Source organism: Frankliniella occidentalis, unplaced genomic scaffold, assembly GCF_000697945.3.
Source record: "Frankliniella occidentalis isolate FOCC.00 unplaced genomic scaffold, Focc_3.1 Scaffold36, whole genome shotgun sequence".
Classification (NCBI taxonomy): Eukaryota; Metazoa; Arthropoda; class Insecta; order Thysanoptera; family Thripidae; genus Frankliniella; species Frankliniella occidentalis.
The window spans coordinates 1,917,874-1,930,053 of NW_026267166.1; the positions used below are offsets into that span (position 1 = coordinate 1,917,874).

The 12,180-nt window shown below is 38.6% G+C and overlaps 1 protein-coding gene across 7 annotated transcripts; it reads right to left on the reverse strand.

The window, feature by feature from the left end:
• On the reverse strand, positions 1-12,066 carry LOC113210749 (PHD finger protein 20). 7 transcript variants are annotated; one of them, XM_026428866.2, is made up of 22 exons: positions 11,801-12,066; positions 10,905-11,112; positions 10,690-10,809; positions 9,984-10,055; positions 7,438-7,541; positions 7,263-7,348; positions 6,523-7,174; positions 6,314-6,454; positions 6,041-6,155; positions 5,604-5,768; positions 4,849-5,236; positions 4,465-4,739; positions 4,149-4,379; positions 3,886-4,073; positions 3,680-3,783; positions 3,419-3,585; positions 3,193-3,330; positions 2,997-3,115; positions 1,528-1,635; positions 736-867; positions 563-634; positions 1-491 (listed from the first exon to the last, which is right to left on the reverse strand). In XM_026428866.2, exons 2-22 carry the CDS (start codon positions 11,099-11,101, stop codon positions 361-363), a joined length of 3,705 nt encoding a protein of 1,234 aa, XP_026284651.1. In that variant the 5' UTR covers positions 11,102-11,112; positions 11,801-12,066; the 3' UTR covers positions 1-360. The 7 variants fall into 7 exon arrangements, with proteins under 7 accessions (XP_026284651.1, XP_026284649.1, XP_026284652.1 ...); XM_026428864.2 differs by having other exon boundaries at positions 3,680-3,786; positions 11,801-12,065; XM_026428867.2 differs by lacking the exon at positions 9,984-10,055 and having other exon boundaries at positions 3,680-3,786; positions 11,801-12,065.
• Between the last annotated feature and the right edge of the window lie 114 nt (positions 12,067-12,180).

The following is a 12,180-nucleotide window of genomic DNA, read 5'->3' on the forward strand; positions in this document are numbered from 1 at the left end:
AAAAGAATGTACATTGTACATGTTTTACAATAGATGTAGATCTATTTTCATATTATGTACAAATATACAGGGTAAACTAGACAACAACTTACAGCTTTGGTACAGAACCGAAAACTACCTTATCACAACATAGAGAACACTTATCTCTACAGTGTACAACACTATCATACATATGAATCGACTACTACATGTAATCAACCTAGTAAAATCTCATTATGAAACAACATATGAAAAAGACAAGTAGGTGTGTTTTTTTCCTCAAAGTTTTTCTTTTTTTTCAACTTAGGATACCAATAAACTTACATACCCTTTCAATAAAACAGATAGATACAGTATATGCTATTATGCTATGCTAATAAATCAACAGAACACAGATATTTTCCTCAAATTCAGTAGGTCGCGTAAGATCATTTGAACTGTCTCCTTTGTTTGTGGCAGGAAATCAAGAGCGGGATCCTCATCTGAATGATTTGTCTCCTCTAAATCGGCACCTATGGTCCAAATAAATTTGTTAAGTAATGAAAAGAATAAAAGTTAAAATATGAATAGGATAGTTTCATACCTTGTTTGACTCCAGATTGTACTGGATCAGAATTTTTGCCATCAAGAAGGGAGGGATCTTCATGTTCTAATTCTGTGGAAGTATGCAACATAACATTTAAAAAGTAGGTCAACAAAAAAAAGAAAAAGAGAAATACAACAGTGGTAAAAAAAAAGAAGACAAGGTTTCTTTACCATCAATCATTTGTTCCAAGGTAGTGAGACGAGCATCAATTAGAGATTGATAATGTTCAATATGATCCAAGAGCTTAAGTCTACATTCGGTAGGGTCGATGGGTGCTTCAGGTTGAGGTATTCTTGGAGCATCTGAAAAAAGAAAATTTAAAATGACTTTCAAGAAAGTACAATACATGCCTTAGGCAGTTAGCAGGCGCGGATTTTAAATTGAAATTTTATGTTTGAAAACAGAACACTAAAACAAAAAATACAGTCTGAAATAAAATTTTATCACAGTTCATAAAATTATCAAAAAATCATACACAAAAAATTTATTGAAATTGAAAGAGACCAACAGGCTACAAGAAGAGTGTTTAGCTCATCTAAAATGGAGATATTTTATAAAATCACTCAACAGAGGGAAAGTCTGTTAAATATTACTGTATTTACTTCCCTTCCCAATATTAGATATTATGCAGACAGAAAATTCACTACAAGCAAAGGCATTACAAACTACCATCAAGAGAAGAAGGTTCTGACACAAAGGAGTCCATGCAACATGCTTATACATGATTCTCTACAGCATATTTACGTCTCCCACATCAAAAAGGTGGTGTACTGTGCTGTACCAAGTCACAACATAACCAGTTTAAAGTGGAATAAACCCGAACTTATCAAGAAAAAAACTGTGCAGTTTCAAAACTAACACTAATGTCAACAAACAATACAACAAAAACATTACATAAATTAATAGCAAGTTATTCACATTCCTAGCTGGAGAGCAACTGCGGTTCTGGGCCTATGACTCACCCACAGACTGGTGCGGTTGAAGGAAGTGCTGTTGCTGAAGCTGCTGCTGAAGGGGACTGCCATTTAGCAAAGCCTCCTGCAGCAGGCTCTTGCCTTTCCCCATGACACCTGTCACATTTCTCATGTCAACAACTGTGTCCCCTCAGTATATAAGCCTCCATATACAAAGTACAAAGTATGAAGTGTCACCTCTTAAGAGATTTATACATTGGTTTGTTAACTTTTCACAAAGAAAGGATGCGGTATTCTTACTTAAGAACATAGAGTGCTACAATATTTGAAAATCTACAGGTACGGTATATAGCATCTACAATTCGGTCTGTTTTGAACCTGACAAGGTAAATGCCATCATCCTCAATATGGGAATCTAAATTGAATCATCAATTTTTAACACCACCACTTTTGTCCTAAAAATTAAAATCCAAGTAGAATTCCAAGTGGAATTATGGACATTTTCTTTACCGTTCTACCTACATCTACTTGGTGGTAGAAGGAATGAGTATTGTTCTCAGTGCAGTGTAACACGAAGAGATCTAACAGTAGTACCATAGTACAGCAAAAAACCCTCTTCTCAATTAAAGCAATGACATTTTTCCAGGTTTAATTTTGAGAACTTGCACTAAATTTTGAAGATTTTTTTTAGGTGCGTAACCCAGCTTATAGGTACACATTCTAATCTTAGAAGACAGAACATCTACAAAGATTGAAGAATACTATTAAAAATTAAAGACCCTGGAATCTGATTTGACAATGATGTTTTTTCACATTTAATACGCTTAGTTTTATTTTGAGAAGTCTTAACAAAGTAAAGGAGAAACTGGGGCGGAAGGGGGGAGGGGGGGCAAGTTTTTGCCTTCGGGACAACTCGAACGGAGCGATGACAGGGGACTGCAGAAAGCCTTTTCCCCACAGCCTCCCAGAATATAATATTATAGAAAGACAATACTCATTCTCGTTCTCTTACAGCCAAAACAGACTGAGATAAAAGTATTACCCCAACACTACCACACTCTCTGTGTTGAACAAGTTTCATATTTACCACAAAATTAGTTGTGTTTTTTCCTTCACCCTTGTTTATTACTTTCAATATAGTCTGAGTCTCACTAAGTGGTACTCAGGGAACTCAAAATAAAAGCACTGCAGTTTGTCCAGTTGGATGTAAGACTTCAAATTCTTTGACTTTATACTCAGATGAGAAAACAAGGAAGTGCACATATACTAGCTTTACTTGAGAACTTAAAAAGGACTAATTAGCGAGCACAAATTCAAAATTAAAGAGAAGGAAGCTGCACTACAGAGGAAAGAAGTTGATCTACACTACATCCACCTCTAAATAAAAGCAAACTTCATGCGAGATAGGCCTCCATACCAATGTTACTTCAGCCAGTAACAAAATGGGTAAGTAGGAGACAACTTAACCTTGTAGTAGAGAGAAAAGAAAAACGAAACAACTCCCAACCAATTCTTACCAAAATTTTCTTGTTTCTGCTCTGTTTCCTGGATCGGAGAAGAGGGTGGTGTGGGGCATCCCATTGATTCTGTCTGCCAGCTATTGGCCCAAAGGTAAAGTTTGGGATGATCCTTTTGCCTGTAATAACAATGAAGTTGATTTATCTTTGATCTTCAGATATGTTTAAATTGATCGGTAAAGTAGTTCAAACATACTCTGCAATGTGAACTTTGACTCGGAGACTGTGAATAACTTTCTGAGTCAACAAAAGTAAGGAGCAAAGGTCATGAGACCTTTTCAGAATGTCCTCACGCTGCTGTACTTTTTCTGCTTCCTTGACAGTGAATGGCAGGCTGAAAGATTAATTAGACATGATAAAAGATGTTTCGCAGACAGAAGACATCTGTTCAATTTGGCAAACATCAAGAACCATCAATTTACCTTGGCAAGACACCTTCTTTAAGCCAATCTTGATCATGAATAAAGTGGCGGCTTTTGCGTTCACGAAAAGGGTTTTGACATATCTGGCATACATATTTCTGAGGTACATCTTCAATATTTTCGATCTGATTGCATAGTCCATGTTGCCAGCAAAGGCACAAGTCACACTGCCAAAGAAGTTTATTGGTAATTGCAACTACCTTAAACTAAGAAAAATATTCTAGTCTTACATCATAAGATTTTATTTCCCTATTAACTAACCTGAATCATGAGCCCATCCTCTTCTGTGAAACCACAAGTACAATTTATAAGTTCTTCTCGCCGCAGATGTTCCATGGGTGGGGAGGTAGGTTTTCCTCCTTCTACTTCTGAAAATCAAATGAGAAATTTTCCAATCAAAACTATACTACCGGTAGTTGGTTAACAGCAGACTAAAACCGAGAGCATTAGAGATACAAATTACTAACTGATAATAGCAGTACTCTGCTTTTCAGCTGGAATACGACTTTTTTTCTTTTTACTGTAGAAATATGATGGAGGAGGTTGAACAGTGACAGGGCTTGATGAAGCACTAGCTGACATTATGCCATCATGACTTCCACCTTTCCATGGACTTCTGTTACCATTCTGTTCCACAAAGGAATCTTGATCACAGCTGTAATGTTTGAAATTTTGAAAATTAGATTACCGATAACATTAGATTACAATAATCTTTCAAACCTTAACTTACTCTGAAGAAAGGCCGGCAGCTCTTGACACTGGTCGACTAACACACTCCACTTTGTCTTTGATGTAGATATTTTCTGAGGAGACAGTTTGAGACATGAAGCTTGTCTTGTCACGCAGAGATTCTGGTAGAGGAGACATGTTAGCAGCTGAATCACTAGCAGTCTCAACCATCCAAGCTGCTGCTGCTTGAGCTGCTGCGGTGGTCCCGTCCAGAGAATCTTTTCGCATGGGGCTAAAATGATAAGATTACGAAATACATTTAATGGCCTTCTAAGAGACACTTAAAGAACTGAGAAGAGCATAAACAACAGGCTTACCCTTTCTTCAACAACTGTCCCAGTGTAGGCGACCTTGCCTCAAGACTGCTAGGTGCTTCAGACACAGAAGAAGATATTTCGCCACCTGCTTTCCTGTTGGCCTCCATACGAGATATCTTTTCAAGTTTTTCCATAAATGAGCTTTGACCTGGCCTATTTCTGTTGGGAGTGTCAGTTACAGATTCTCCAACTGTTCTTGCATAGGCAAGATCAGCAACATTGGGAGTGGAACCCATAAATGCAGTATATTCAGGATGATAATGCTTAATGTGCATCTACAAGTAGAAGGAAAAATTAATTTGCTAACCTAATTCTAGAAGACCATATATTTGATTGCATTTTAGTTGCGAGTACACCATCTCAAACAACCATCAAACCACTCACTTGAAGCAAATTCTCTTTTCGGAACCTCTTTCCGCAACCATCTTTGGGACATATGTATCCATCACTGCCAGCAGATAAACTCTTTTTGTTGAGAGATTCAATGGAGGGGATGATAGGCATTATGGGCTGAGGTGTGACGGCATGAGGTGGTGGTGGAGATAAGACCCTGCGGTTAGGAGATCCTGATGACGACGACGTTCGCCTCGGAAGTAGGGTTTTGACGCGCTGGACACCATGGGATACCACTTGGGGAGTCAGTGAGTGAGGCGCAGGAGGATGAAGACCTGGTGTCTGTGTGGCTGAATGATCAGCGAGGGATGACGGAGAGAGGGGTATGTTCAAAGCATCAGAGCCTTGAGCAGTTGGAACCGGTGAAGATGAATCAGGTCTGGAAACAAAGGAAAGCTCAACTTCTTAGACTGAGAGATGTAGAGGAAATGCATTCCATTGCATAAGACTTCATATGCTCCTCAATTTATCAGCAGCACATTAAGACCTGAAAATTTGGGAAATCTAACTGACAAAGAATGGAGAACAAATGGAGAAATATTTCTCAAGGCAGCACCTCTATGTGAAAGGGGGAAGCGAACAACCTCTTTGGCTTATGGCTAAACAGGACCTATGCCCGAACATGTTTGGTATGAGCAGCTGGTGACAAACTTGAAAACTTCAGAATACTGTGTTGGAAAAGCGCAAGAAGAAGCAAGGAGCAGCATACAGTAATCAGGTGATATAGAGCATGATGCATCCCTCACCTATCTTCTTGAGCAGCTGCCCTGGCTGCTGCTGCAGCTTTCTGACGATACATCTTTTTGCGACCAAGGGAGAAATCAAAACGCTCCACTTGGAACTGGAGACCACGTTCATCGTGGTATGACCGAAGTTCGTTGCGAGAACGGAACTTGCGCCCGTCCCTCGGGCTGCAATATTGATATTGACAGTTAGACTCCAACGCTGAGGGAAGTGTTGTATGATGCATGCACCCTTTCTATATATATAAACACTCTTATAGCAGTGTAAAATGTTCAAATGTGTGTTTCTAAAATTGGCTTGAAAACAGTTTTCGGAATTAGCTACCAGGCGAAGGAGTGTTAGAGTGAACCAAAGTAGGACATAGAAGAACTTTCGCTTTTGAAGACCTTAAAAATTAACAAAGCACATGTCCGGACATACTGAAGACTGTTGTACAAACCTCACTAAAAAGACATCCCACTTTCCTGCCGATGTTCCACCTTGGCGACGTATAGCATGCTTGCTCCAGCCTACAGGCAACCTTCGGTCATCTACAATTATGGATTTTCTCAATCCTAGGACAACAAAAGACAAGTTTAAGGATAAAGAGCTAAGTATACTAATGAAGATATCTCGAGATATTTTTCCATATCTTGAAATTCAAGATGATCAATTCGCCCAAAATTCTATTTAATAATTGAGAAAGAATAACAGCTAAGCACAAGAAACATACCCTCAGCGCTTTCAATAACATAGGCAGCTTCACCCTGAGGTTCTCCATTAGTCCACTGGATGCTACATTCATCATCATCAGATGAGACAGGTTTCGAACGTTTTTGAGAGGAAGATGATTCTGTGGTATCAGACCCAAAACCTGAAAGAAAACCTTGAGCAAATACTATCCAAGAAAAAAAGTGCCACAGAACAAGATATATATCTTACCATCGTGCTTCTTCTTTAACCTTTTCCGCTTCTTCTTTCCTTCTGTTTCTGAAAGATCTGATAAAGTTTTGTCTTTGTTACTGTGGTTCAATGATGGAGGTGGAATTCCCTCAACCTTCATGGGATTTGCAGGAAACATGGGATCAACACCTAGCAACAGCCCGTTGACTTGACTATGATCAGTGTTAGTAGGCATTGATAATGAAGCTGCTACACTAGATTCTTGGGAAGTGGCAGGACCAGATTTCTTCTCAGCGCGCACTTTAGAGGATGAAAGTTTTTCAGATCCTCTAGGGCGCTTGGTAGAGAAAAGTTCTTTCACATTGTGTTTTCTCTTTCTCTCTCGACGTTGTTCTTTTGTGCCTATGTTCTCATCAAAACGAAGACTGTTCACAGTAGGACTAAGATATGGATACTGAGAAGCTGCAGGGAGTGAAGGTGGTTGAAGAAGCTGCTTTTCGAGTTGACTCTGACCAGCTTGAAGGCTAGATTTTGATGAGAGCATAGAGCTATTCATACTGCCATTTAGGTGTTGGCTTTTGAGCTGATTACTCAGAGCAGTGTGTTGAGATAGAAATTGCGGTTGCATTTGGAGATGGTTACTATGAATGGGTGGCACCTTATTGTTTAAATGGTTCAAAGAATGCTTTGCCTGTTTGAAAACCACACACAAAACAGACAAAGAGATAAGAAAATGAATCAGCAAATAGCTGCAAATGTGGTGAAATAAGTTAACTCACCAATGAATCAGACTCCTTCATTTTAGAAATTTTGCTCCCTCTTACAGATTTGGCAAATCCGTCATAAAATATCACTTCATAGCGGTCTGTGAAAAATTAAAATAAATTGTTGGAAAAAATAATGAATAGCTTAAAAAGTTAATAAGAAAGTGCGGGGAAATATTGTTGTAAGTACCATTGGGTTGGTGATTGGCAATAGTAGCTGGATACTTCCGATTGTTAGTCCAAGCTGCCATAACCTGTTCTCCAACTTTAAATCGCCTCTCCACAGGCTTTGATCTAGAAATTAAAAAAAATTGAAATTGAGCAACTATTATTAGAAATACAAGAAAATAGCGTAAGGTGTCAACATTTATCAGAAGCAACTCAAATCATTACATAAAAAATGAACAAAAATAGAATTCTTCTCTAGTAGTCTCCCTAATACTTCGAATTCTACAAACAACTGTAAGGGGTTCTAACGAAACACCTACAAGAAAAATGTATGTTTAAGACTTTGACAAATAAAAGAAATATTACGTTATAGGAAAGAAAGGAGTGGGAAAGTTGGATCTGAACCTAACCAGAGATCTGCTGAAAGCAGTTCAACACAGAAGGATGAATTCGAAAAATTGACATTTTAAGATGTACTTTCAAAAATAATATTGAAGCAAATACAGAACTGTGAGATTTTGCAGGTAACCACAATGAAGAAATTATAAGCTTAAGCAAGGAATATCACAATCAGAAGCATAAAGATAGGTATCTAGTAATTAGAGGTTATGGGGCACTTTTAACAATTCTCACCAACTAATTCAGGCACTCATCCACAAAGCGTACTTTACAAAACGCAAGCAAAATTACCTTCGACCCTGAGATTCAATATCGACCAATTTGGGGTCAGCACTGGCACTTTGCTTTGACTTTACCCTTCTGTCAGACATCGCTTAACGCGTTGCAGCAGCTGCTGCTGCAACTACTGCTACCAAATATCAATAACAAAAACAACAACATGACAACCATAACCTCATTTCATCATGATCCCTAGTTCGTTTAACTGTTGTAAACACGACGTTAATTTGACTCTGACTCTAAGTCGTAACTGAATACTGTAACTAAAACAGTTAACACATTCAAGACTTCCTAGATGCAAGAAAGCGAGATGTTAGAAACACCTCTACAGCTACCCACTGATTTGACAACAAGACTAAAGAATCAAGCAAAAGAGATACCGTTGTCAAGGAAAATACTGCATATTGTAACCATAGTAACAAAAAACGGAATGTAAAAGTGAATTAATTGGCAAGCTTGACTTAAGGATGTTTACTTCGGACACCTCACGCAGACCCACGAAACATGTAAGTTGATACATACCAGCTGACCCGAGAGACCCTGGGCTATGTTACCTTTCACGGCTGTACCCCTTCTTCCCCAGCTCCATAACCTCACTTTAACCCCACCCCTTCCGTCACTCCTCCCCCCTTTCCCCTCTCGTACCACTTTTGTTTTAAGGAGGGGATTTTTAAAAGGCTAATGTGACTAATTAATGTCATGAAAAATATAAAGCCAAGCACACTTTAAAAAGCGAGAATTTGACAAACGCGCGGCTTCGTTTGTTCAAACTATCTAATTTAGAAAATAAAATGAGTTCAGGTAGAACGCCGAATAGGGTGTTACTGTAGTTCCGGCGCGGGAGAATAAAGAGTTATCTTTCATTATTTCACTAACATAAGAAACTCAATTTGATTTGAATAAGGGTGCTTCGCCGTCGAACGACTACAATATGTTCCGATGACAGGATCCGTCCAGCTTTAAACAAGGTACCTTGTTCCTTGTTCCACTATGGCAGAATAGACAGCCACAGCCGCTCGATCGCGTGGCGCAAACCGCTACTTCATTGTAAAAGTTGATGTACTTTCCAGTCCTAGAACTCTAATTTTAATAATTCGAAAACATAATTTGGGGCAAATGAGCCAACCTTGCTCACTTCACAGTTGAGCTGAACCAAAGAATGAGTTAAAAAAGGGGAGGCTGAATGAAAAATACCTATACTTACAAACAAATTATAGGTATAAAAAAAATTCAATGGTCGGTTCTCACACAATGTCACTGCTCATTCTGGGTTTGTACCAAGTTTGATTGAAACCAGATGAAGTTACAAGCAATCCTCAATGAGTTAGGTTTGTTTGAAGGCATGAGACAGATACCGCATCTTTAAGCACCTACTACAGTTGAACCCGGATTTAGCGTTGCCGGGATATAGCGTCGCGTCGCAAATTCCATTTACAGGGTCAATTGAACCTATGGGAATGGGATCTATACCCGTTTAGAATGTCGCGATTTTCGTTTCCCGAGGGGTAACACTATATCTATGTTGAACTGTATTTGAAGTTAAGCTCAACTGAAATTTTCACTAACTTATGGTCAGTATGTTTCTGCTTTCAAAATAACTTTGTGAAGAACTTTGGCGAAAGTAAGTAGAAGAGAATATTAATCAAAACTAGCAGTATTGCGCTGTAACTTGAAATCCACTTTTTCATAATTTGATTGGTTCCCGTAGGCAGAGCAACTTTTGGAGGAAAAATTGAAACTTAGCAAGTACCTACTATGAAAACTAATTTTAACTACAGCAGAGAGCATAGATTCAACACAATTTGTTGCCAAAGTGTACATTCTACTCAAAAATGCATTCTAACACAACATTTCAAACTGAACAAAGCCACAGCACACACCAACACTCACTCAGGAAAATAGCGCCCGTTCATGCCAGTAATTCTGCCGAGGTTCAGGCTTGCAGGATATAGGCTTGAAGCACTGAAAACACCAAATGAGAGTTAAAACAGATGACCAGTGCTACAGATAAGGATAAAAGATGGGGGATGAGCAGAGAAAAAATGAGCTGCAAATTTACATGATGTAAGCAAGTGGGACACACAAAAAAAAATCCACCATAACATGCTTGATTAGATTAGGGTTTAGTGGAGAGAACAGTTCTATCACAATAAAGGAAACACAGACAGAGGGGGAAAGGGCTTGTAAGCCACTTACTTCTAAACAGTCTTGATTGTTACAAAGTTAAAGATTATCACCCCAGCACACACACAAAATATTCTAGGGGCATTAAAGACATACCAATGCATTCATTTAATTCATTGATATTTCGAGAAACAAAGATCTAAGAACATTTACTACATCTACCAGACTCTAATAAAGCTGTAGATGATTTAAGTTAGTTAAAGTAACTTTTGGTTAGATTGCCAGAGCTTTGGTAGAGATTTAAAATTGCTTCATATGCAAACGACTATCTTCATGAAGGGTTTCAAAAGAAAAAATACAATGGTTTGACAAATGCTAGATATAAAGGGTAATATTGAAATGGGCCAATCAAAATAAAAACAACTATGCCCTTTACATCCTTGAGCTGTCAAGGAAATGCAATTGAACTTACTCTGGTTCTTTATAGGGGCGAACACGCTGACTGTCCATGGGCATCCACTCTTCATACTTGTCAAAATGAATTAAAATCTCCCGTTCATCCCAGTCAACTTCTGACACAGTTGCTGGATTCCTAGAAATGGACATTTTATTACAGGGTTAGAATATAATGCATTATCTTAAAATTTAAAATTTGCTTGGACAACTACATAACAGATCAGAACGAACCAATGGCCTTTGAAGTCTTTGGCTTCTACACGAGATCCGACAGCATAACTTTGGCCAGCAGGTGAAACTCTCAGTTTTTTACCATTGCCTGGAGTGGAGCCATTCATGGTTTTCTTTCGATTTGGTGTCAAGGGAGCGGAAATTGTAGCCACCTTTTGATGATCTCTCATGCCACCATTAAGAGATGAAGATTCCATATTGAATAGACCTGCAACAACCATTGAACATATCAAATGATTTGAATTGACACCAAAAAATATCAGGCGAGATACTAAGCAAACTGTCAAGTCATTCTGAAGGATATTCATGGACAAGCAACAAAATTACAAGTTTTTGAGATTGGATGGTTTGAATTCCCTCCATAACTTGATAAACAATGTGTTTATCATAACAATAAGACATGAAATGAAATGGTGATTTCGACAGCAATAAGTGATAGGACGCAAAAGAATTGATAATTACTAGTAAAAATGTGATGGCATTGCAGATATTAGAAGACATTCTTAAGCCGATAAGCATACGACGTATGAGCCAAAACATAACCTCTCTAGACAAGTTTCTAATTTCCAAACACAGCTGTAACTTCCACCAAAGTAAAATCAAATCACTTCCGGTGAAACGCGGAACGATATTTGTGAAAATGGAAACAATCACTGATCAGTTAACAACTAATACGAAGATTTTCAGAAGCGTGGTTTGCGTGATTGGATTAGGCTCAAGCGTCGGAACGAATATTGAAGGTGAGATAAGGAAAACGTTTGTATGTTGGACATGTCCGCATACTTCTAGTGCAGGGGGTAGATGTGGATTTCATACAAAAGGGAATTTGGTGCATGAGGACGTAGAACTTAACAGTTGTCTTTATTAAAACGGCTAAGACACGGCTATCGGCATACCTTTGTTAAGGACCAGACGAGCACGTTCTGGGGCAAGGCCCGCACGCAGCGCCCACCCTCATAAACCGTTTGACGCCGGCCAAAGAAAGCAAATAAGTCTTCTCACATGATGCCAAGGAGAAAGCACGATAAATCTTTGCACCCAGTAACATAAACTTTGTTGGCTCTCTTCATAATCACAACAAAATCTCACATTTTACAGAGATTTTCCAACATGATGCAAGCCTCTTTCACACTTTGGAGGTACTCACTACGCATCACTCGTGCCAACTGCGGAATGTACCAACGGTACATGAAAACTCAGTAGAGCAAAGTAACGCAAATTTTTCACTTTTCATCGAAAGAATATTAACAACATAGTTAAGATTTTAGTTATCGTA